General features: G+C 44.9%; 2 protein-coding genes across 2 annotated transcripts in view; one reads left to right on the top strand and one right to left on the bottom strand.

The window, feature by feature from the left end:
- Positions 1-1,882: 1,882 nt before the first annotated feature.
- On the bottom strand, positions 1,883-25,688 carry polr1c (RNA polymerase I and III subunit C). Its single transcript, XM_072550714.1, has 9 exons — positions 25,588-25,688; positions 25,421-25,492; positions 12,658-12,765; positions 11,273-11,405; positions 7,709-7,828; positions 6,977-7,129; positions 5,861-6,010; positions 3,691-3,807; positions 1,883-2,295 (listed from the first exon to the last, which is right to left on the bottom strand). Exons 1-9 carry the CDS (start codon positions 25,657-25,659, stop codon positions 2,177-2,179), a joined length of 1,044 nt encoding a protein of 347 aa, XP_072406815.1. The 5' UTR covers positions 25,660-25,688; the 3' UTR covers positions 1,883-2,176.
- A 52-nt stretch (positions 25,689-25,740) lies between these two features.
- The window catches only part of yipf3 (Yip1 domain family, member 3), a 788,655-nt gene continuing 787,452 nt past the window's right edge, over positions 25,741-26,943 (top strand). Inside the window, exon 1 of the mRNA XM_072550711.1 lies at positions 25,741-25,829. Coding sequence (XP_072406812.1) covers positions 25,782-25,829 — 48 coding nt within the window. The 5' untranslated portion in view covers positions 25,741-25,781. The remainder of the gene's footprint in view (positions 25,830-26,943) is intronic.

Here is a 26,943-nt window from a genome sequence, read left to right as displayed (position 1 = left end):
AATACGAGTAGGGGGTCACCCATTTACGACAGAGGTGGAGATGGATTTCTTCCCTCCGAGTGTTGTGAATCTGTAGAATTCATTCGGTATATTCAAAGCTGAAATAGATAGAATTGCAACCAATAAGGGAATCAGAGGTTATGGGGAAAAGGTAGGAAAATTGAGTTCAGGATTATCAGATTAGCCAAGATCTCATTGAATGGCAAAGCAGACTACGGGGGCTGAATGCTACTTCTGCTCCGACATCGAGTCGAATCAAATTGAATTTATTGTCACGTGTACCAAGGTACAGTGAAATCCTTGTCTTGCGAGCAATACAGGCAGATCATAAAGTAAAGTTGCATAGATAGTAAATAATAGGTAAACAGCGGCAAAACAGAAACACAGGTCCAGGTGAATGCTAAGAGTTTGTGAGTCCATTCAGTATTCTAACAACAGTCAGGTAGAAACTGTTACAGAAACCGGCTGGTGCGTGTGTTCAGGCTTCTGTACCTTCTCCCTAAAAGTGCCAGGGTGGGATGGATCTTTAAGAATGCTGGTGGCCTTTCCTTGACAGCAAGCCTTGTCGATGGATTCTATACTTGGGACGTTGGCCTTTGTGACTGTCCGGGCTGAGTTCACCACTCTCTGTAACCGTCTCCAATCTTGAATGGGACAGTCGCCATACGAGGTAGTGATACATCCAGGCAGAATGCTCTCAAAGTCGCACCTATAAAAATTGGCAAGGGTATTCGGTGTCATGCCAAATTTTCTCAGCTGCCTGAGGAAGAAGAGACTGCCTTTGTAACCAGTGCGTCTACATGAAGAAAGCTACATGTCCACATGTCCAAGAAAGCTTATTGTTGATGACCACTCCCAGGAGCTTGACACTCTCCACTCCTTCCACCTGTGATATTAATGTGTAGGGGGGGGGCATGAGTTACATCCTGCCGAAAGTCAATAACGAGTTCCTTGGTTTTGCTGGCATTGAGAGCTAGGTTGTTCTCAGTGCACTATTTTTCCAGGTCTTCCACCTCCCATCTGTAGTCTGTTTTGTCACCATCTGAGGTTCAACTGACTGTGGTGGTGTCATCAGTGAACTTGTAAATGACATTAGTCGGTGTTTGGTCCATGTCTGTTAAAGGTAAGGCCCTGGAAAGTACTAATGATGAAATGAAACTTGGTATGTTTATCCAAAGATTCCTGAAAGTAGCTGAGCAAAGAGTCGCTTAAGGCGGCATCTGGAGTAATTTGTTATATGAGCTAAGCATAGAATAAAAGAACAGGAAGTTTATTCTGGAATTGTATAGAACACTGGTTAGGCCAGAATTGGAGTACTGTCTGCAGTTCTGGTCACCACATTCTAGAATGGATGCAGTTGAACTGGAAAGGGTGCAGAGGACACTCACCAGGATGCTGCCTGGGCTGGAGGGTCTAAGCTATCAGGCAAGATTGGATAGGCTGAGGAGTGAACATTGAGAGGGGACCCAACAGAGATGTATAAGATTATGAGGGACACGGATAAGGTGGCACTTGTTCCAATAGAAGATGAGTTCAGGTTAGGGTTAGGAGATGTAGATTTAAGGTAAGAGGTAGAAGGTTAAGAGGGGAGTTAAAGAGAACATTTTTCACCAGAAAGGATGGTTTGAATCTGAAACTCTTAGACATGAGACACTCACTAGTGTTGCCACAGCCTCAAAGAACTGAAAATGGGATTAGTGTAATCAGATCTTTGTCAACTGGCATGGACACAAGGGTCTCCTCCTGTGGTGGAAATGCCCACGAGTCGATGACACAGAATAACTGATAAGCCCACAGTAGGTCAATCATTTTGCAACAATGTCATTGATACAAAAACTTTTACCACAGACTAGTTTTGTACTGAGAAGAAAGAGAATTGTGATTGAGGTATTCATTCTTTAATACTGTATCATATATACACACCCGTGTGGGGATAAATATTTGGGAAAAATGCAGGCGCATTACACAAGGTCACAGATGACTGCTGCTGTGTTTGGCAGGCTGCCTCATGTGAGTGTTAATCCTCGATAACACTGGGGGAAGTGAATGACGACTTCAGTCAATATGCTGTAACACAATTAGTCTGTGATCAGGTTTTCAGTGCCACTTCTGCCCATGGTAAAGTCACTCCTCAAAGTGTTCTCAATCCAGACACAACTGGATCTGCTTGCAACGTTCACTCTACCTGTACTGCATCCAGTTCATTCAAAAATTTTCTGCATTTTGTCATCAACACCTTCAAGGCTTCAGACACCAGTACATCGGGGAGAAGAATTCCTGTTGACTCTACTGAAACTTTAAAGATAACAAAACTTAGTCAATAGCAGTGGTACAAAATCTTGAGCAAGTTTTCTTTCTAAAATAAATAGGTTACTTCATTGTCTCCTCCGGAAGGCACTCAGTCTTAATGAATTCTGGCTGTCTTCCTGCACTGTTTCACCACTGTGTGGGCAGATTCAGTTGACACCTGGGAGTAATGGGCTCTTCACAACAAACCCCAATGCACATACTCACCTTCAACCACAGTTTCACTAGATCTCATAACTTCTTCCTCCTTTTTCAAGGGAAGCCTTTGTTTATCGGCCCATGTCTCTTCGTAGGTGCATTAATGCTTCAGTCAAACAGTACACAAGCTATTTTACCACATTAAACTCAACAGATTAGTGCAGAAACATTTGCCAACCTTTCCACTCCTTATTCAATAAAAACCAAGACAAATATCAGGCTCTTGATCCACCAAGACTCAGATGCTCTGTGTTAGCTGGATTTTTTCTGACATATGAAAATTCCTGAAAGCTCTATTCTAACTGGTGGCCCATTATATTTGAAAGACATTTAACAACTTTGTAATCTGGCTTATATCTAGCTGGCTGTATAACCCTGGAACGTACAATCCACACCTGCAGTCCATAATATGCTGCCTACGTGTTCAATTCCATATGACGTACGGACCTTCTCTGCTGACTTTACTGCTTTTGGCTTCAGCAGCCAGGAACAAGGGCACTTCTGAATGGCATTCTCTGACATCTGTTGAAAAATACTTTCTTACAAAAATAGCACTTTTGAAGATTGCAAGATGTTCCAAAAGTGTTTCGGGGCCACTGAAGCCCTTATTTTTGAAGGGTTGTCACAACTGAAATGCAGGACAAACAACAGGCAATTGGTCGACAGTACGCTCCAATCAGATGAGTATTTTTTTATAATGTTGATTGAGGGATATTAATCAGGACACCAGGGATAACTCTCCCAACTCTTCTTCAAAATAGTATGATGTGATATTTTGTGTAGGCAGAGTTTGGGTTAAACCTCTCATCCCCCAATTACTGCACTGGACTGACAGGCCTAGGTTTGGAGAGGTGAGTGAGGTACCCAACCAGCCAAACAGAAACATTCATGTGTGAGTGTGTCAAACAAGGACAGGATGGGGCTTACACCTAATGTGCCTCTTTGGTATGGGTTGTAGCTAATAAATGCAGCCCGGGCTCAGACATGAGAGTAACTGATTTGTGCAAAATATACCACCTCTGAGGGGAGGAAACGAAGGGTGGAAAATCAAATTTCAAAATGTCACTTATAAAAATCAAACAAGTGATCTGTAATATCTGTCACTCCCAACAATCAATCCATTTACCCATCAAACCACAGTTTGCTAAACTAATCCATGAGAATCTATCCACAGCCTTTACTTACAGATGTAGTGATTGCGAACTCTGCCAAGACGGACGAGGTTCTTAAGGTCATCATGGCGGAAAATCTCACGACTACAGGAGTCCAAGCGAGGATTTGCAACTGTTGCGAATTTTCTCCCTAAGAGAAAAGGAAGAATCGACTGGTATCTCAATGAAAGGAATCAACGTTCAATACCAGACACTACCCAGTTCATATTAACTGCGTTAAATCTCCTCAGCACAAATTCAGAGTGTGACAAATGGAAAACTGTTTAAGTGGGGGAACAAAAAGTGGATTTCTCCAATTCTATCCTTTGGAAATACTCTACCATCTCATTAGGGAAGCTAAAGATAGTATGTTCGACATGACCAGGATTTCACTCAGCACTGAGTAATACGCTACAAAATGGCTCTACAAACCTACTCCAGTTCATCTGCAAACTTGGGAAAAGTACACTTTCCTTATCCAAGTCATTAATATATTCTAAATAATTGTGTCTATAGCACTGGTCCCTGTGGCTATCCATGAGTTACAGGTTGCTATCCTGAAAATGCATTCCTTATCCTAACTCTAGCTTCTGTTAGTTAGCCAATCCTGTATCCATTTTAAATTACAACCTCCACCATCCCGGGTTCTTACCTTATTAAACAGCTTATCAAGAATAAGGTTCCTTGTCAAACGCCTTTGGAAATCCAATTACATCCATTGCTTCCCCTTAAACTATCCTGTTTGTTACTATCACAAAGAATTCTGGCAAATTTGTCAGCCCTGAAATCATGCTGACTCTGCTCGATCATATGATATACTTCTCTCTGCTCTGCTCCTGCATCCTTCATAATCAGCTGCAACATGTTCTCAATAATAGATGTTAAGCCAACTGGCCTAGAGTTAACTGTCTTTTTTTTTGTCTTCTTCCTTTTCTAAATAAAAGTGTTACATCGGTGGTTTTCTAATCCTCTGGGAGTTTACCAGAAGCTAAGGATTCTTGGAAGATTATTAACCAGGGCATTCACTATCTCTGCAGTTACTTCCTTAAATATCTGCGCATGCAGCCAATCCAGGGGAAATATCAGTCTTTCCCTAACATGTTTTCTGCAGTGATTGTTACTCTATTTATTTCCTTTCCTCCTTTTCCACCTCTTATTGAGTACCGATGGAATGGTGTTTGCATAATTTTCATTATAGTAGATACTAAATATTTTTTCACCATCTCTGCCATTTCATAGTTCCTCATTGTTACTTCCCCATCTACATTCTCTAAGGGACATATGTTCACTTTGGCTTACTTTATACTGAGGCTGTCCAGGACATTGATGAGGCCTTTTGTGGAGTAATGTACCCAGTTCTAGTCACCCTGGAAGGATATTATTAATCTGGAGAGCTTCAGAAGAGATTTAACATGATGTTGCCAGGAATGGAAGGTTGGAGTTATAAGGAGATGATGGATAGGCTGGGATTTTTCTTTCGCGAAGAAGGGCTTATGCCCGAAACGTTGGTTCTCCTGCTCCTTGGATGCTGCCTGACCTGCTGCACTTTTCCAGCAACACATTTTTCAGCTGGAGCATAGGCGGTTGAGGGATGACCTTACAGAGGTTTATAAAATCAGGAGGAGTATAGATGTGGTGAATGGCAGGTGTCTTTTCCCTAGGATGGGGTATTTCAAGAGTAGGGGAAATATTTTAAAAACAGACACGAGAAGCAATTTTATTTTTACACAGCGAGTGGTTTATGTGTGCAATGAAATTCCAGACGAAGTGGTGGATGCAACTACAGTCACAACCTTTGAAAGATATTTATAAAAGTACATGAATAATAACGGATTGGAGGAATCTGAGCCAAGCACAGGCAGGTGGAACTAGTTTAGTTTAGGATTAAGATCAGCATGGACTGGTTGGGACCAAAGGGTGTTTCCATGATGTAGGATGCTATGGCTTCTCGCTTCCTTTTTCAGGAGCTGATCCAAGTGACTTTGGAATCTGCTTCCTCTGCTTTGAAGCAGTGTGCCCCATAGCATCATAAACAGTACATTTATACCATTTGCTGCATTCCTCCCAATTGCATTTTTCACTTCTGCTAGTGGTAACTCTTAATCACCAATTTAAATCTTCCCACAATTTTCTCTGATCCAAAGTGCTCTAGAGAAAAAAAAATCTTAAAATGACAGGTTTTATACACAAAAGGACCGACTGACCATTCACTGTGTGAACTTCAATGACACCAGGGGAGAAGCAGTGTTTTAGTTTGTCTGCCAGATCTCCTTCCACAGGGCTCAGCAAAGTTATATCAGGGAGAAGGCGATAGCTTGCTGTGGCAACAGGAGAAAATTTGGCGTGGTCTTTACCTGAAGGAAGTGGGAAGCACAAAAGAGAACATATTTATGTAGCACTGAAACGTCATCCTTTCTGCCCATATCCTTCGATCCCTTTATCCCCAAGTATAACTCCTTGAAAACATTCAAAGTTTTGGCTTCAACCATTTCATGCAGCAGGGAATTCCAGAGGGTCCCCCACTCTCTGGGTAAAGAACTTCCTCCTCAGCTCAGTCCCAAACGGCCTACCCTGTATCCTTAGACTGTGACCCACTCAAAAAATTAAACTTTAGTCAGACACACCCTTCCCTTAAAAGATCTGTGTTGACTGTCTTTGATTAGTATTAGGAAATCAAGATTTATCACATCCCTCTGAATTTTCCAGTAACTTTTCCACCAACGAGGTTAGGTTAACTGGTTTGTGATAGGCCTAACGAGTTATCCATTTTTAAACAGTGGTACAATGTTATCTACCTTTCAATCTTCTGGCACTAGAGCTGGAGCTTGAGATGTAGCAAAACAACGTCAGTCTCCTCTATTTCTTTTTTAGCTTCCCTTAACAGCCCAGGATACATCTCACCTGGACTTGGGTACATACTTCCAAAAGTGTCCACAATGCACTTGCATTGGGCCTATTCACTGATATTTCACACATACCTTCCTCCTCCAATATTGCCATTTCTGTACCTTCCCTCTCTTTTGTGAGAGCAGATGGAAAGTTTTTATTCTAATCCCAAACAGATCATACTCTTTTAGTTATCATTTTACTTTCATTGAATTAACAAAAGACGTTTATGTTTTCCTTGATCTTACCTGCCAATATTTGATCAAACCCTCACTTTGTTTTCCTCATTTCCTTTCAGATGCACCCAATGAGTTTAGTCTCTATAGTTTACAGAGTACTGAGCCTCAGTAGGTGTCATAAGCTTCCCTTTATCAGTTAGAGATTTGTTCTCCACAAAAGGTGGTGCAAAGTACAGGCTCCCTCCCACACCTTACCGATTCCTTTCACACAGTGCATGACCACATCGAGTTCCTGGCCTGGACGGAGCTGAGCAATCAGGATATCATCGTGAACAGGTCGGATGTCAACCTGCCCAAAGAGGTCAGCCTGATTTCCTATTGGTACCCACTTCATATGCTTCGAGTAGACTAGAAGATAAATGGAAAAATGCAGGACTGTTCTTTAATACTCATCCAAGAACCCTTTATATGATTTATTGACACAAATGTATGCATTCATGGGATGAATGTGTTGCTGGCTAGGCCAACATTCATAGCCCATCCCTAATGGCTCTGAAGACGACCGTGGTGAGCCACCTTGAACCACTGCAGTCCATGGCAGGGGAGGTACACACACACACCGCTGTTATCAAGTGTTGCTGTTGCATTGACCTCAAACAAGATTCCTGAAATTTTACATTTCTATACATTTGAAGATGCTGCAAGCCTGAACATTTTTTAAAAAAAGGTTTGTCCACGGGATGTGGGCTCCACTGGCTGGATTGGGATTTACTGCCCGTCTCTAGTTGCCCCTTGAGAATGTAGTGGTGAGCTGCCTTCTTGAAACACGCAGTCCATGGGCCATAGGATGAACCACGATGCCTTAGGGGAGGGAATTCTAGGATTTTGACTCAGTGACAGTGAAGGAATGGTGATATATTTCCAAGTTGGATGGTGAGTGGCTTGGGAGGGGAACTTGCAGATGATGATGAACTGCAGAACATTTACCTCTATGATGAAAATACAGCTCATCAGGGTCAGATGAATCTTTTTGTGCTTTTGGATTTCTTGTACACTTCACTTTAAGTTGAAACTGAAGCGTGTCAATCTCGGTTCCTTCTTCATCCCCTTCATGAATGAACAAATAAAACATCAACATCTGCATCAATCTTTATTACAAAAGAACATTTTGAAATGCAATGCCTGTTGATAAGTGCAGCCATTCTGACTCAGTCCCACACACAGCAGTTAATCAAATATCTGCTTGGTCAGTTTTGGATGATGTACACTCGCCCCTTGAACTGTGCGATAGAATCATTAATGCTCAAAAGAAGCAGTGGGATATTGGTAGGATGTTTAATTTGAGGAATAGCACAATAAACAATGCAGCACTCCTCCAATATAGTTTTACAAGTTGAGTACTTGTAAATCATATATGGCAAAATGAGATATGGGTGTGGTTTATTTATTAGTCAGCTACCCTCAAATAGAGGCTTCAAATAGAGGGCCAGCTATCTGAGAAAAAGGCAAGATCACTTCACTCAAATGCAAGCATTTTGCAGATTTTATTGGATTGCCAAAGCTTTCAATTTAAAAGCATCATTTTGCGATGTGTGAAAGTATTTCTCAGTTTATCGTGTTAAAGTTGAGTCTGTATGAAGTCAGAGAAATTCCAAACACTGAATAAAAAAGGTCAGTAAAGCACATTTATGTCCTGTCTACATTGCACTTTAGAAAAATAGGAATTACAATAGCTTGCTATTTTTTCTATCTTGAATAGAGATTGTTAAGTCAGTAAACTATTGCTTAATTAAATGATGTTGCAGTTTACATTTTAAACGATCCTATAATGAAGACTTTACAAACATGTGTCGGGAGCAAAGGTAGGCCATTTGGTCCCTTCAGCCTACTCAGCCATTCAATAAAATCATGGCTGGTCAATCCACATTCCTGCCTATCCTTGATACTCTTCAACCCCTTGCTTCCCAAGAATCTATTCACCTCAGTCTGAAATATAATCAGACTCTGCTTCCACCAGCTTTTCAGGAAGGGAGTTCCAAAAACTCTCTTAAATGGGTGACCCCTGATTCTGAAACAATGATCTCTAGCTCTAACTTCTCCCAGAGGAAACATCTTTCCACCCATCCTGTCAAAGTTCAAAAATGATGAGGACAGACTATTGGTACTAGAAGTTATCAAGGTACTGGGATCAGATGAGATGCACCCAAGGATATTAAAGGGAGTCAAAGTGTTGATTGAAGGAGCACGAGCAATAATCTTTTAGTCTTCTCTAAATTCAGAGGAGGTGACAGGCAACTGGGGAATTGTAAACATTACTGACCTGTTCAAGAACAGCTCTAACAATAAGGCCAGCAATTATAGATCACTCAGCTTAACTTGGTGGTCGGGAACATTCTAGGAACAATTGCTCAGTGGTCACATGGGAAAAGCTGAGTTGGTTATCAGAGGTCAGAATGAATTTCTGATGGGGGAAAGTGTTTGCCTAACTCACTGGAGCTTTTTGAACAGGCAACAGAAAGGCTCGATGAGGCACACATGGAATTCCAGAAGGTCTTCGACACCATGTCACACAACAGACTTTGAGAAAAGTTTGTGGCCATGGAATAAAAAATATCAGCAATGTGTACATAAAATTGACAAAGTTCCTGCACCAACATAAGTTATCATGAAGGTCTGCCTTCCCAACCTCGTACCTTGCCTGAGGTGTGATGACCTTTTGGTTAAACTCACAATCAATCACCTGTCTGTAATGAGGGACAGCCCTATGGTCCCCCGACTATGGTGACTTAAACACTTTACAAGATTGACTGAGCAATAGAAAACAGAGAGTAACAATTCATAGATATTTTTCGCCTGCAGGAAGGCTTGTACAGCGAGTCTCCAATTTATGAACGTCTGACTTACAAATGCATGTACGTACTGCGAGAATCCCATACAGGGGTATATTCATAAAGGCCCGACATACAAACATTTCCTTGTACTTACAAACGGCTATTTTCTATTATCCCAAACCCATTCACAACCTAGGGACTGCTGTGGTGGAGTTCCCCTGGGGTTGGTATTGGGACCTCTGTTTTTCCTGATATATATTAATGATCTGGAGTTGGGAGTGCAGGGGCCAATTTCCAAGTTTGTAGGTGATACTAAACTTGGAAGAATTGCAAACCATGAGGAGCACAGTGTGGAAACTCCAAGGGGACACAGACATGTTGATGAGAGGGCAGGTATGTAACAGATGAAGGTCATTGTAGAAGGGTGACAGATGATGGATTTTGGTAGAAGGAACAATGAAAGACAATTTAAAATTAGAGGTACAATTCTAATGGGGGTGCAGGAGCAGAAGAACCTGGGTGTATCTGTACATAATTCACTGGAAATGGCAGGACAGGTGGAGAGAGCAGTTAATAAACCATACAGCATCCTCAGCTTTATTATTAGGGGCACAAAGTACAAAAACAAAGTGGCGATGTTTAACTTGTACAAGATAGTACTCCACATAACGTAGAAAACTATGTGCAGTGCTGGATACCACGTTATAGGAAGGATGGGAAGGTGTTGGAGAGTATGCGGAAGCAACTTACAAGAACGATTCCGGGAATGTGAAACCTCTGTTGTCAGGAAAGATTGAAAAAAATTGGGTCTGTTCTCCTTGAAGAGAAGAAAGCTAAGAGAAGATTGGAAAGAAGTTTGCAAAATGGTCAGGTAAGAGTGGACAGGGAGGAACTGTCCATCCTAGTCAAAGGAACAACAACGAGAATGTACTGCACACAAGTGTGGTGGAGACAGGTTCAGTTGAGACATTCGAGAGAGCATTGGATGATTATTTGCATAATGTTCAAGAGTATGGGGACAGACCATGAGATTGGCACAAGGGTAATGATGTTCATTTGAAGAGTTAGTGCAGGCACAGTGGGCTGAATCCTTCCGCACTGTAACACTTCTGTGATAACCCCGTCAGGATCTTACATATCTCAGTCATGTCACCCTCAACTAAACTTCAAGGTTATTTGACAACCTGCTGAGCAGAGTCACATGCAGTAGTGACAATTTCCTGGGAGATGCTTGAGCACATTGTATTGCCAAGCAAACAGGCAGCCAGAGGTGCATTCTGAATCATGTGAGATGGGGGAGGGGTGAAGGTCTACTTACTGGTGCGTTCCAAACTGTTGCAGTCTGACCTCTGTATTATCAACTGTCTCAGCATGTTTTGCACCCTCCCATTCCAAATAGCTCCCCCACCCAATTTGCAGACCCTCATGTTCTATGTTCCTTTTTATAGATCCTCTCTTACTATCTGCTCATCATACCAATCATTTTCTCTGTTCAGAACATTCCATTTCCTTTTCATTCATTTCATTTCAAAATGAAAAGCAGTCTTACAGTCCAAAAAAGCTGGAGGGCAATGAGAAGGTGATAATTTAATTTGTCCCCTCATTTCCTCTAACTTGGATCAATCCTTTGCTCCCTTAACTTACAAACACACAATTAAACCATTAGGAAGAGTACCAGGCATTTTTTTTGAAAACAACAGAAATACTGCAACCCTCTCACCTGTGCTTCTGTACTCAAACAACCGTGGGTCAGCTTTGATGGGGATGAGCCCCAGTCTATGTGCCAGAATCTCATCCTGTACAATGGAGGTGTTGTTGTAGATAAATACCTTCTCCACCGCCATAGTTGGGACCTAAATCAACAGTTCAGGTTAGATTCAATGCAGTTGTTTCAACTTGTTAAATTCAAGCGCAAATAATGTCAAACAGTGACCTACAAAGATTGGTCTAGGAAATATACATTGCGAGCATCTGATTTGTTCATACATGAAAAAACGATGGTCACATATTCAGCTCCCTGTTTTTGCTGAAGTAATTGATGACTCAACTCAAAAACTGCATGCAGTTGTGGCCGCCATATTATAGAAAAGATGTGAATATATTTGAGTGAGTGCAAGATTGGTTCCAGAAATGAAAAGCTTCAATTATAAAGACAGATTGAAGAAGTTGGACTGTTCTCCCTGGAGAGAAAGCAGCTGAGAGGCTTTCAAACTCATGACTGGGTCGGATGAGTAGAAAGGGAGGGCATTTCCTGCTCATAAAAGGGAAAAAAAAAGTTCAGGGGGGAATACATTTAAAAGAGATGTGCAAATGGAGCAAGAGTGATGTAAGAAAGAACCTTCTCATCACAGTGAGTATTAGGGTCTGGAATGCACTGCCTGGAAATCTGGAGGAGGCAGGTTCAATTAAGGCAGTCAGGAAGGCCTTGGGAGATTACCTGGATATACAAGATGTGCAGGGATATGTGGAAAAGGTAGCAGGTTGGCACTAGGTAATAGAACTAGTGAGACACGATCAGCCAGATGGCCTCCTTCACACCATAACATTCTGTGATTCCTGACAGCACAGTGATAGGGGTGCTTGAACTCTCCTGACCTGGGCATTAACTTCAATGGAAAACCAAGCCAATTTTGTGCATTAAATCTGATGCTACACTCCAGAAGGTGTTCCTGCAAGTCAAAAAGAGGAGGACCTGGGTAGGAATTCTTGCATTTTATTACGAAAGAGCAGATGTAGAGAGGGTTGACTAATTTCGGCCATGATGCCACATACATTGAAGCTGATCATTGTTGCCCGGACTACTACAGAGCAGGGGTCAAAGCTGGACTCTTCTGGGCCTGTACAGTTCAGCAATTAGGCTGAAAGATGCAGGTACCCATTACATTTCCCAACCAAATGGAACATTTCTGCAGTGGCCACACATCAGGGAGATCAAAATGCATAGGTCAGGCTACATCACACAGTTACTCCAAGTCTAGCTGAATTCCCTGCAAATGAAAAAAAATAAGCTGTTTTCTAATTTTAAATTTCAAATGACACTCCAGATTGAAGAGTGCTATAAATTGAGTGCCAGTATTAACTGAACACAGCCTGGAATTTCATTACCTCAGCAAGCAGGATCCTGCGGAAGGCGTTTGCAATCGCAGCATCAATGCCAACCATATCAAACTCTAGTGTATCTTCCTCCAGCCGAATAATATCAATCCTGAAATTCTAAGAGAGAGGCAAAATTTACAGGGAGGTCAGACGGTATTCCACAACTTGGTTGTTATGTTGCTATTCCAAAGCAGGATGCAGGAGCCAGTCTGTCTTCAGCAACTGTTTATTTGTATTTCATAGTTTATTTGCCCTCTGTCCTTCCTAGCCAACGCTCCTTGCTGTGGAAAACAAGCCTGTCTTTTTGTGCGACCCCTCCGCCAAATCACCTGTTTGACAAATTAAATAATGAACAAGCATGACCCACTGGGGCAGTGCAACAACAAAAAGAAAATTGGATGGAGGGGATGGGGAGAAACAGAGGAAGGGGACAAAATTCAAATGGATTTGGAAGGGGAAATTATGCAGCCCAGCTCTTCCCAGCCCAGGAAAACTAGTGCCATTTTAAAAAAAAATCAATTGTTCAGGAATGTTATGACACAGCTCTGGATCAGGCAGGACTTGAAATTTGCCCCAGCTAAACAAGCTATTATATTCTTTCTGCAGCATGTACCGGTTCACTCTACAGTATTGTCAGTCAGCAAAGATGTTCTTCATGAATTACACTGTTTCAGGAGAGTCAAATACTTATTATTCTTCCAGTCATATAGATATACAGCTCAGAAACAGACCCTTTAGTCCAACACTTCCATGCTGACCAGATATCCCAAATTAATCTTGTTCCATTTGCCAGCTCTTATTCATATATCCATCAAGATGCCTTTTAAATGCTGTAATTGTACCAGCCTCCACCACTTCCTCTACCAGCTCATTCCATACATGCACCACCCTCTGCATGAACAAGTTTAACCCTTAGGTCCTTTCTAAATCTTTCCCCTCTCATTCAAAACCTATGCCCTCTTGCTCTGGACTCCCCCATAGCAGGAAAAAAACTGTCTATTTACCCTAACCCCTCATGATTTTATAAACCTCGGGGGCAGCACAGTGGCTAGCACTGCAGTTTCACGGCGCCAGGGACCCGGGTTCAATTCCAGCCTTGGGCAACTGTCTGTGTGGAGTTTGCACATTCTCCCCATGTCTATGTGGGTTTCCTCCCGCAGTCCAAAGATGTGCAAGTCAGGTAGATTGGCCACGATAAATTACCCATAGTGTTAGGTGCATTAGTCATAGGGAAATGAGTCTGGGTGGGTTGCTCTTCGGAGGGCCTAAGGGCCTGTTTCCACACTGTGGGGAATCTAATCTCACCTCGATAAGGGCAGCCCTCAGTCTTCTACGCTCCAGGAAAAACAGCCCAGCCTATTCAGCCTCTTCCTGTAGCTCAAAGCATCAACCCTGGCAACATCCTTGTAAATCTTTTCTGAACCCTTTCAAGTTTCACAACATCTTTCCGATAGGAAGGAGACCAGAACTGCATGCAATAATCTAAAAGTAGCCTAACCAATGTCCTGTACAGCCGCAACATTACCTCCCAACGTGAAGACTTAATGCTCTAACCAATAAAAGACAGCATACTAAATGCCTTCTTCACTGCCCTTTACTGTATATCTGCAATTCCACTTTCAAAGAACTACAAACCTGCACTCCAAGGTCTATTTGTTCAGCAACACTCCTTAGGACCTTACCATTACGTGTATAAGTCCCACCCTGATTTGCCTTTCCAAAATGCAGCACCTCACATTTATCTAAATTAAACGCCATCTGCCACTCCTTGGCCCACTGGCCCATCTGAGGTAACCTTCGCTATCTGTTACACCTCCGATCTTGGTGTCATCTGCAAACTTACTAACTATACCTCCTATGTTCATATCCAAATCATTTATATAAATGATGAAAAGCAGTGGACCCAGCACTGGTCCTTTTGGCACAGGTAACCAGTCTGAACAGCAACCCTCCACCACCACCCTCTGTCTTCTGCCTTCAAGCCAGCTCTGTATCCAAATGGCTAGTCCTCCCTCTATTCCATGCAATCTAACCTTGCTCTTCAAGTTGCAGTGTTCCTGGAGTCTTCAGATTACAAGCAGGAGCTCAGTACACTCTAAACATCTGTCTGCCTGCAGCTTGTGTAATTTTATTATTTGGGGTAAATGCACCACACACTAGTTTGGGATTTCACAAAGACCTGAGAACTCTTTCAATTAATACAAAGCAGTTCTGAACCATGAAGGAAAATGTTTGGACATCTGTATTGTCAGACACAAGCTTAAGCAGTGTTTGCACTTTGCCATCAAAGAACGTCAACCTAAGATACTTTCCTTCTGAACACAGTTCAAAGGCCTGGAATCAGAAGAATAAACGATGAGCTAATTTCAGTGACAGCAAGAACATTTTTGGACTTAATTAGGGCTTTTTTTAGGAGGCTGCTTCCTCTGCCTTGAACTTGGAAAGCCTTAGGTAAGCGATAGGTGATTAGGATCAATACCAGGAGAAACGTCTTCGAAAGTTTGTGAACCTTTAGAATTCTCTACACCAGAGAGCTGCAGATGATCAGTCAATGAGAATATTCATCAAGGCAAATAGATTTTTGAGTATAAGCTGACTTGTTGATAAGGCTGGAACTTGGAAATCAGTCTTGCTACAACTAAATGGTGAGAAATCTAGAGGCTTCCTGTGGCCTACTTACATTCTCATCAAAACTGTGAATGCTTCCACCACCCCAGCCACTGACTACTTCAGAGAAATGCCATTTTGATTTTTTTTTAAGCTTTCAGCCATAAGTTGCTTGACAGTACATATTAACCCGGCCACTGAGTAGACATAACGAGCATTAACAATGGACAACAGTAAATGAATCTATCAGTAGCGCAGGACCACTTGCAATGAAATATATAAAGTTATGGAGGGAATAGATAAGATAGACATAAAGATAATGTTTCCACTGGCAGATGAAACTAGGACAAGAGGGCACAGCCTCAAAATTAGGGGGAGCAGATTTACGACTGAATTGAAAAGGAATCCAGAGGGTTGTGAATCTATGGAATTCCCTGCGCAGCGAAGTGGTTGATGCTACTTCAGTAAATGTTTTTAAAGCTAAGATAGATTTTATTTGAACAATGAAGGAATTAAGGAATACTACGAAAGGGTGGGTAAGTGGAGCTGAGGCCATGAAAAGATCAGCCACGATCTTATTGTGTGGCTGAGCAGGTTCGAAGGGCTAGATGGCCTACTCCTGCTCAGAGTTCTTATGGTTATGTCTTCAAGTCAACTAACAAGTTGGGTAGCTCAGTGGTTAGCACTGCTGCCTCACAGAGCCAGGGACTCAGGTTTGATTCCATCCTCGAGCAACTGTTTGTGTGGAGTTTGCACATTCTCCTGTGTCTGTGTGTGGGTTTACGGAGGGTGTTCTGCTTTCCTCCCATAATCCAAAGATGTGCAGGTCAGGTGGATTAGTCACGGGCAATGCAGAGAAACGGTAGGAGAATTGGTCTGGGTGGGATGCTCTTCAGAAGATTGGTATGGACTTGTTGGGGTTGAATGACCTGTTTCCACACTGTGAGGATTCTACGTCCCATGAATCCTTCCACCACCATAAATCTGTGCTCCCTACTCAGAGGTCTTCCCTGTCCACTCTCACCAAGATTTAGTACATCTTGATTAAATCAGCCTTCAGCCTTCTCTGTTCTAAGGAAAACAAACCTAGCCTATCCAATAATTTCTCAGAGCTGCAATTTTCAAGGTCGGTCAACATTCTTGTTGACTTCCTCTGTACTTTCACTAAAGCAATTCTGTCCTTCATCTCATTCAGTAACCAGAACTGCACACAGAACTCCAGGTCTTGTCCAACCACTATCTTACATAGTTATAGCATGACATTCCTACTTTTTATTTCTACCTTGTCTGTGGAACTCCATGCCCAGTGAGTAGTCATTGAATGTTTTTACAGCTAATATAGATAGTTTTTTTAACCAATAAAGGAATGAAGGGTTATGGTGAGAGGGTGGGTTAGTGGAGCTGAGGCCACAAAAAGATCAGCCATGATGTAATTGTATGGCAGAGCAGGCTCGAGGGGCCAGATGGTCTATTCCTGCTCCCTTTTCTGATGTTCTTATCTTATGTGGCTAATCTGCCTCCTTCACAGACCAATGGCCAGGCACTCTAAGGTCTGCCTTTTGCTTCTACCCCGCTCAATACCTCCTGTTGCTCGTCACTCCCCCAAAACATTCCATTGAGTTGGTAAAACACTGACCTTCCTGAACAAAATAATGACTATCCCTGACTAATTCTTCTCCTTACCAAGTAACAGTTAATCCCCTTTCTCAACAATAATTCTCATAATTTTCCAGGTGCAGATTCCTTCCAACCAGCCGATAATTATTTGACCGATCTCTCAAACCCTCTCTCTGAACGGTGGCAGTGTGTTCACAGATTCCAATCCTCTGATACCTCTCGCGTATCTCGCGAGGTTTCAAAAATCATCTCCACAGCATCCACTGTTTTCTTCCTGGCCTCAGGCCACCAATTCGACAATTCTGGTGATTTATCCATCTTCAAGGAGGTCAGGCCCTCCAGCATTAACGATCTGAATATGCTTAATTTCTCTAATTATGCACACTCCCTCTTTCAATTGGATCATCCCATTCTTTGCTGCCAGACCTGCTGATTGTTTCCAGCAATTTGTTTGCGTTTCTGATTTTTGGCATCTGCAGTTCTTTCGGTATTTTTTATTTGGAGAAAGGTGGGTTGGTTCCGATGAGCTGGCAGGGACCTCTAAAGGGGGAATCATTCTTTAACTAACTTGGAAATTTTTGAAGAGGTAACAGGCTCGTTGAGGGTAACATGGTTGATTTTGTACACATGGACTTTCAAAAGGTGTTTGATGCAACAGATGTGTGAGGCAGTTATAGGGTGCGAAATAAAAAGGTCAATAGCAGCATTGATACAAAATTCACCAAGTGATAGGAATGATGGGTCAATGTATCATTTTGGGGCTAGAGGAAGGTTTGTAGTGGAGTTCCCTAGGGGTTGTGATTGTTTTTCCTGATAGATATTAATATCTGAATCTTTATACAGGGGACAATTTCCAAGTTGGGAATGACACAAAATGTGCAAGAAATCTAAACTATGAGGAGGACAGTGCATAATTTGGTGGAGTGTGCAGATAGGTGCAGGTTAGTTTCAATGCAGAGAAGTGTGAGGTGATGCACTTGATCTGTAGAACATGGAAAGATAACATAAAATAGGGGGTACTATGCTAAAGGAGGTGGAAAAGCAACAGAACCTGGGTGTGAATGTGCACAGGTCATTGGAAGTGGCAGGACAGGTAGAGACACAAGTATATAATATGATTGGCTTTATTAATAGGGGCATAGAGTATATCAACAAGAACATGATGGTGAACATGTGTAAGAGCAGTAAGACCTTGGCTGGAATACTGTGTTCAGTTCCAGGTGCCACATTGTGGGAAGGATGTGAATGCAGTGGGGAAGCAGTTTAGAAGAATGATTCCCAGGGTGAGGAACTTCAGATATGAAGACAGATTGATGAAGTTTGACTGTTCTCCTTGGAGGAAAGGCAGATTAGAGGAGATCTGATTGAGGTTTTCAAAATCAGGAGTGCGCTAGATAGAGTACAGAGAGAAAAATTGTTCCTGCTCAGAAAAGGAACAAGAACAAAAGGGCACAGATCAAGCTGACCTTCAAAAAAAAGCAAGGCTGATGTAAGCAAGAACATTTTTCAAAACTTGCGCCCACACCTCCCCCCTCACTTCCCTCCAAGGCCTCAAGGGAGCCTTCCACAACTGTCAGAAATTCACCTGCACCTCCACACACATCATTTATTGCATCCGCTGCACCCGATGTGGTCTCCTCTACATTGCGGAGACAGGCCGCCTACTTGCGGAACATTTCAGAGAACACCTGTGGGACACCCGCACCAACCAACCCAACCGCCCCGTGGATGAACACTTTAACTCCCCCTCCCACTCCACCAACGACATGCAGGTCCTTGGCCTCTTCCATCACCAGACCATGGCAACACGACGGCTAGAGGAAGAGCGCCTCATCTTCCACCTAGGAACCCTCCAACCACAAGGGATAAATGCAGATTTCTCCAGCTTTCTCATTTCCCCTCCCCCCACCTTTTCTCAGTCCCACCCCTCAGACTCAGCACCGCCTTCTTGACATGCAATCTTCTTCCCAACCTCTCCGCCCCCCCACCCCCTCTCCGGCCTATCACCCTCACCTTAACCTCCTTCCACCTATCGTATTCCCAACGCCCCTCCCCCAAGTTCCTCCTCCCTACCTTTTATCTTAGCCTGCTTGGCACACCCTCCTCATTCCTGAAGAAGGGCTTATGCCCAAAACATCGATTCTCCTGTTCCTTTGATGCTGCCTGACCTGCTGCGCTTTTCCAGCAACACATTTTTGAGCATTTTTCAAATGGTGTGTAGTTAGGGTCTGGAATGCACCGACTGCAAACATGGTGCAGATAGGTTCAACTGTAGCATTCAAAGGGTGATGGCTATTTATGTGATTTAAAAAATAACGGGCCAAAGTATGGGGAAGAAAGTAGGAGACTAGCACAAGGTAATGATTTCCATTTAGCAAGCTGGCACAGGCACATTTGGCTGAATGGTCTCCTTTTGCACTGGGCCAATTCTGGGAAGCTGCGAAATAGGGATGGACAAATCAAGCACAGCATGCAATTGGCCTTCTTGATTATAAGCTGCATCTGCATACGACCCTTTTCTGACTTGTGTATGACAAACCTAGATCGCTCTGCACCAAGAAACTTTGTGATTGCTCTCCATATAAGAACTACACTTTTTCTTCAGTCTTCCTGCCAAAATGAACAACTTTCCCATATTACTCTCCATCATTAGATTTCTGACTATTCACTCAACCCATTTGCAACTTCCTTATGTCACAACATGCTTTCCTACCTGCCTTGGGGTTATCTGAAAATTTAGCCACATCTTTATTTCCTTCCTGTATGCCACTGATTAATATTGTTAAAAAGTTGACATCCCGACTCATCACTCTCCTGCCAGACAAAGAAAAGTAATGCACACACTCTGTTTTCGACCTGCCAGCCAATCTTCCATCCATGTTGATACACCCCAGCCACCCACCAAACTACCACCACCACACCATAAGCTTATATTTTCTGCAAGAACATTTGATGTAACACCTTATCAAATACCTTCTGGAACATACAGTATGTCTACTTTATTCACACAATATTTACTCCTTAAAAGAGCATCAATAGATTGGTTAATATGAATTTTCTTTCATGAAACCATGCTCACTGTTCCCGACTGTCTTGAATATTTCTAAATACACAGCCATACCTCTTTAATGATCGATTCTAACAACTTCCCCATGATGGATATCAAGCTAACTGGCCAATAGTTTACTGTTTACTGCCTCTTCCCTCCTTCAACAGAAGGGTCTATAGTTGCTACTTTCCAGTTTGATGGAAACTTTTCAGAATTTAATGAATCTTGGAAAATTAACACCAATCCATATACTACTTGATAAGAAATTGCTGTTAAAGACTTTCTATAAATTATTATACATTAGAAAAGTTTATTATTAAGCATCAGAAATAAGTGAAGTCAGGAGCAATGTAATAAAGTAATGCAAGTTACCATCAGTTTAAGACTAAGACGAGGTACAACTGAGGAGCTCAGTCCTGTGTGTTGCACAACCTGCCATACGTGGGAAATCTTAGACATTCCTGGCAGCCTGATGACCACATCTGCAGGAAATCCCATTGGTATGATCAAACTGACTGCCAGGTTTTGGAATACGAGGGTCAGCTGGAGGCACTGCAGTACATCTGCGAGACAGTTACATGGTTAGCACCTTTTTTAGACATGGTCGCCCCCATGGCTTAATAACATGCAGTTACAAAGGAATGCATGACCATTTGTCAGGAGGAGGGAGACAAGTAGCTCGTCAGAAAAGCCTCAGAATGAATCTCACTTGAACAGATTTTCTGTTTTGGAAAAATGGCAGGGGTAACAGTCCAACTGGAGACTGCAGCCAGAACCTAGCTTCTCAAGTGGGAATTAGAAAAAGATAGAGTACAATAGGAGGGGGAGATTCAATAGTGAAAAGTTCAGTAAGGCATTTCTGTAGCCATATTACTCTAGGATTGTGTGTTGTCTCCCTAGATCTTGTAGAACATTCTCAAAGGAAGGGACAAACAGTTAGTCATCATGGCTCACACTGGGGCCAATGACATGGGTAGAAAGAGGAATGAGGTACTGCAACAAGAAATTAGGGAGCTAGGTAGCAGATCAAAGGTTACTCTCAATTACTCTTGGTGCCACATGCTGGTGAGTATAGCAATTGGTGGATAGAACAGATGAATGTGTGGCTGAAGGGTTGAAGGAGGAAGACTCAGATCCGTGCATCACTGGCTTCATTTTTGGGGAAGGTGGGACCTGCAGAAGTCCAACAGATTGCACCCAAAACAAGGACAGGACAAACACCCTTGTGGGGAGGTTTGCTTGTACAATTGGTGAGGATTTAAACTGATTTGGGATGCAGAGTGGAGATACACAGATGTATACAAAGCACCAAGTCATTCTTGAAGGCAGTACAAATATAGTCAAGTTAAAGCAAAAGAAAAGGATTGATTTTAAGTGCTGCGAGGTTATGCTGCAGCTCTATAAAACCCTGGTCAGACCACCCTTGGAATGTTTTGTTCAGTTCTGGTCACCTCATTATAGGATGTGAAAGTTTTAGAGAGAGTGCAGAGGAGATTTACCAGGAGGCAGCCTGGACTGGAGGACATGTCTTATGAAGAAAAATGGTGAGGGAGCTAGAGCTTTTCTCATTGGAGTGGAGAAGGATGAGAGGTGACTTGATAGAGGTGTACAAGATGATTAGAGGAACTGATACAATGGATAGCCAGCGACATTTTCCCAGGGTAGAAATGGCTATCACGAGGGGGCATAATTTTAAGGTGACTGGAGGAAGGTTTAAGGAAGATGTCAGAGGCAGGTTCATTACACAGTGTGTGGGGATGTGGAATGCACTACCAGCAGTGGTCATACATACATTAGGGACATTTAAGCGAGTCTTGGATAGGCACATGGATGATAATAAAATGTAGCGAGCAGGATAAAAGATCAGCACAACATCGAGGGCTGAAGGGTCTGTACTATTCGATATTCTAAAACATGGCAAGTTAGCTAGAATTTATTTTAGGAGAAAGTGAGGATTGCAGATGCTGGAGATCATAGTCAAAAAAATGTGCTGCTGAAAAAGCACAGCACGTCAGGGAACATCTGAGGAGCACAAGAATCAATGTCTTGGGCATAAACCCTTCATCAGGAATGAAGAGATAAATAGGAGGGTGGGGGTGGGAGTGAGGTAGTGGAAAGGTGATAAGTAGATGCAGGTGGTGTGATGGTGATAGGTCAGAGGGGAGGGTGGATTGGATAAGTGGGAAGGAAGATGGACAGGTAGGACAGTTCAAGATGGCAGTGCCAAGTTGGAAGGTTGAATCGTGGATGAGGGGGGGGGAGATGAGGAGACTGGTGAAGTCAACAGTGATGCCATGTAGTTGGAGGGTCCCAAGGTGGAAGATGATATGTTCTTCCTCCAGGCATCAGGTGGCTTGGATTTGGCAGCGGAGGCAGCCCAGGACTTGCATGCCCTTCGTAGAGTGAGAGGGGGGGGGAAGTTGAAGTGGCCAGCCACAGGGCGGTGGGATTGTTTGGTTCGTGTTCCAGAGATGTTCTCTGAACCGTTCCACAAATTGGCGTCCTGTCTCCCCAATGTAGAGACCACCATGTCGAGAGCAATGGACACAATAGATGAGGAGTTTGGAGGTACAGGAAAATCTCTGCCGGATGTAGAAGGATCCTTGGGGTCTTGGGTGGAGGTATAGGTGCAGGTTTCAGGGTGGCAAGGGGAAGGTGCCAGGATTGGGAGGGAGGGTTGTGGGAGCGTGAACCTAACAAGGGAGTCAGAGACAGAGTGGCTTGTCTCTATGGAAGGCCAATAGAGGTGGGGAAGGAAATATATGTCTGATGGTGGGGTCTGATTGTAATTGGTGGAAATGGCAGAGGATAATGCATCGTATCCAGAGATTAGTGGGGTGGAAGGTAAGGACCAAGGGGGTGCTATCTTGGTTGTGGTTGGAAGGGTGGGGTTCAAAGGCAGTGGTGCCGGAAGTGGAGGAGATGCGCCAGAGGGCATTGTTGATCATGTGAATTTATTTTAGTGCAAGGAATCTAACGAGTAAGGCAGATGAGCTGAGGGTGTTGATTAATGCATGATATTTACTATTACAGAGACATGGTTGAAGGAGGGACAAGAATGGTAGCTCAATATTTCAAGGTTTGGAACATTTAGGTGAGATTTTTATTGAACGGGGTTGTTTTTGCCCACAGATGGGCAGCATAGTGGTTAGCACTGCTGCATCACAGTGCCCGGCACCCAGGTTCAATTCGAGTGACTGTCTGTGCAGAGTTTGCACATTCTCCCCAAGTCTGCATGGGTTTCCTCTGGTTTCCTCCCACAATCCAAAGATGTGCAGGTCAGGTGAACTGGCCACACTAAATTACCCAAAGTGTTAGGTGCATGAGTCAGGGGTTAACATAGGGTAGGGGAATGGGTCTGGGTGCGTTACGCTTCAGAGAGTCGGTGTGGACTTGTTGGGGCAAAGGGTCTGTTTCCATACTACAGAAAATTTAAACTAATCTAACCTAGATCATTGGAGACAACATGATAGGTAGATAAGGTGGTAAAGAAAACTTTAGGGATCCTGTCTTTATTAATCAAGGCATTGAAAACAAGCAAGTAATGTACGATCAAGCTATATGCTAATTAAGTCACAACTGGAGCGATATGCAGTTCTGGAAAAGCACAGCAGGTCAGGTAGCATCCGAGCAGCAGGAGAATTGACACTTTGGGCAAAAGACCTTCATCAGGAATGAGAGAATTCGTGATGAAGGTCTTTTGCCCGAAGCACACACTCTCGACTCTGATCTCCAGCATCTGCAGTCCTCAATTTCTCCTACCTGATATGCAGTTCTGGTTGTCACAATTCAGGAAGGCTATGATTGCACTGGAAAGGCTGCAGTACAGATTCACTAAGGTAAAAACAATAACCACAGATGCTGAAAACCAAATACTGGATTAGTGGTGCTGGAAGAGCACAGCAGTTCAGGCAGCATCGAACGAGCAGCAAAATCGACGTTTCGGGCAAAAGACCTTCATCAGGAATAAAGGCAGTGAGTCTGAAGCATGGAGAGATAAGCTAGAGGGGGGGTGGGGGTGGGGGTGGGGGTGGGGGTAGCATAGAGTACAATGGGTGAGTGGGGAGGAGATGAAGGTGATAGGTCAAGGAGGAGAGGGTGGAGTGGATAGGTGGAAAAGATGATAGGCAGGTCGGGCAAGTCAAGGAGACAGTAACTGAGCTGGAAGTTTGAAACTAGGATGAGGTGGGGGAAGGGGAAATGAGGAAGCTGTTGAAGTCCACATTGATGCCCTGGGGTTGAAGTGTTCTGAGGCGGAAGATGAGGCGTTCTTCCTCCAGGCATCTGGTGGTGAGGGAGCGGCGGTGAAGGAGGCTCAGGACCTCCATGTCCTCGGCAGAGTGGGAGGGGGAGTTGAAATGTTGGGCCACGGGGCGGTTTGGTTGATTGGTGCGGGTGTCCCGGAGATGTTCCCTAAAGCGCTCTGCTAGGAGGCGCCCAGTCTCCCCAATGTAGAGGAGACCACATCGGGAGCAACGGATACAATAAATGATATTGGTGGATGTGCAGGTGAAACTTTGATGGATGTGGAAGGCTCCTTTAGGGCCTTGGATAGAGGTGAGGGAGGAGGTGTGGGCACAGGTTTTACAGTTCCTGCGGTGGCAGGGGAAAGTGCCAGAATGGGAGGGTGGGTCGTGGGAGGGTGGGTCGTGGGAGGGTGGGTCGTAGGGGGGTGTGGACCTGACCAGGTAGTCACGGAGGGAACGGTCTTTGCGGAAGGCGGAAAGGGGTGGGGAGGGAAATATATCCCTGGTGGTGGGGTCTTTTTGGAGGTGGCGGAAATGTCGGTGGATGATTTGGTTGATGCGAAGGTTTGTAGGGTGGAAGGTGAGCACCAGGGGCGTTCTGTCCTTGTTACGGTTGGAGGGGTGGGGTCTGAGGGCGGAGGTGCGGGATGTGGACGAGATGCGTTGGAGGGCATCTTTAACCACGTGGGAAGGGAAACTGCGGTCTCTAAAGAAGGAGGCCACCTGGTGTGTCCTATGGTGAACTGGTCCTCCTGGGAGCAGATACGGCGGAGGCGGAGAAATTGGGAATACGGGATGGCATTTTTGCAAGAGGTAGGGTGGGAAGAGGTGTAATCCAGGTAGCTGTGGGAGTCGGTGGGTTTGTAAAAAATGTCAGTGTCAAGTCGGTCGTCACTAATGGAGATGGAGAGATCCAGGAAGGGGAGGGAGGTGTCAGAGATAGAAATCAGCTCCGGAGACCAGCTAGAAAGGCTGGGGTTATGTTCCAATGGGCAACGAAGGCGACTAGAATGTCTTTTGTAACCTTTATAGTGAGGGGCGAAGCAACGGCTTTGATCACTTCATTCCCCCACCCTTTCGTTTAGTACTGGTCATTAACTCCGCATCGCCCGGGGTGCTCGCTCCCATGGGCAGGGTGAGGGGGGGAAGGGCTGGGTGAGGGAGGGTGGGTGGACGGGTGGAAGAGTGGTTCTTCAGCCGGGCGTGTTTACACTGTGACACCCCGTTCAGCTGCTCCCTGTTTATCCTGTACCTCCTCAAACCGCTGCTGGTCCCACGAGTCGTCGTATCCGGGGTAATTCCCTGGGAAGTCAGTGGTATGAACCTGGAACAGAAAACCGACAACACCGTCAGTTTAAATCTCGCTGACTCACCTCAACATTTCCATTCAACAGCGTCCCCCACCCCCCCAACACTCACATTCTGGACCCCAAACTCCTTCAGAACGACACGATTCCGAATCAGATCGATCCGCTCCCGTGCGGCAGCCATGACACACGTTGAGGCTGACCTTCGACCCCGCCCCCCCTTTGACCCGCCGCCATTTCCGCCGGAAGCAGCCTCGCTGTCCACGTCGCTGTGCGCGCCGCTTTCCGGTTTGTGAGCCCTCCAACATGGCGGCGGGGGGAGCAGGAAAGAGCAGCGAGTGGGGGGCGTTCGAGGTAAAAAAAAACCCATCAGCGGCGCCGGCAGCTGGGGACGGGACCTCACCCCCCACTCTCCCCTCACCCCCCACTCTCCCCTCACCCCCCACTCTCCACCTCACCCCCCACTCTCCCCTCACCCCCCACTCTCCCCTCACCCCCCACTCTCCCCTCACCCCCCACTCTCCCCTCACCCCCCACTCTCCCCTCACCCCCCACTCTCCCCTCACCCCCCACTCTCCCCTCACCCCCCACTCTCCACCTCACCCCCCACTCTCCCCTCACCCCCCACTCTCCCCTCACCCCCCACTCTCCCCTCACCCCCCACTCTCCCCTCACCCCCCACTCTCCCCTCACCCCCCACTCTCCCCTCACCCCCCACTCTCCCCTCACCCCCCACTCTCCCCTCACCCCCCACTCTCCCCTCACCCCCACTCTCCCCTCACCCCCCACTCTCCCCTCACCCCCCACTCTCCCCTCACCCCCCACTCTCCCCTCACCCCCACTCTCCCCTCACCCCCCACTCTCCCCTCACCCCCCACTCTCCCCTCACCCCCCACTCTCCCCTCACCCCCCACTCTCCCCTCACCCCCCACTCTCCCCTCACCCCCCACTCTCCCCTCACCCCCCACTCTCCCCTCACCCCCCACTCTCCCCTCGCCCCCCACTCTCCCCTCGCCCCCACTCTCCCCTCGCCCCCCACTCTCCCCTCGCCCCCCACTCTCCCCTCGCCCCCCACTCTCCCCTCACCCCCAGACTCACACAACAGAGGAACACACTGGTCCAACTCGTCCCCCCGACCAGACATCCCAATCTGACCAAATACTGACAACAACAAAGTGCTGGGAATCACGGGGGGGGGAGCTAACTGACGTTTTAATGACTCTTCGCCAGTGCTAACGTGGAGGGGGCAGCATTTATGCAATGGTGGGGTTCTGGGTGTGGAGTGCTGGGGGAGGAAGGGCGCAGATTAAGTGATCAGAGTGTGACAGTGGCAGGACATTGGTGTGTCTAACTGCCAAAGTAGAAAGAGCAGACAGTCCCAATGGGTGGGGGAAGGGAGGGAGGGAGAGGACATGGTGACACAGAACACAAGTAAAGCGAAAAGAAAGGGAATAAGTGGGAGTCAGTT

The sequence above is a fragment of the Chiloscyllium punctatum genome, chromosome 3 (genome assembly GCF_047496795.1).
Source record: "Chiloscyllium punctatum isolate Juve2018m chromosome 3, sChiPun1.3, whole genome shotgun sequence".
NCBI classification, from domain to species: domain Eukaryota; kingdom Metazoa; phylum Chordata; class Chondrichthyes; order Orectolobiformes; family Hemiscylliidae; genus Chiloscyllium; species Chiloscyllium punctatum.
The sequence above is the reverse complement of the archived record's forward strand: the minus strand, read 5'-3'. Positions and strand labels throughout refer to the sequence as shown.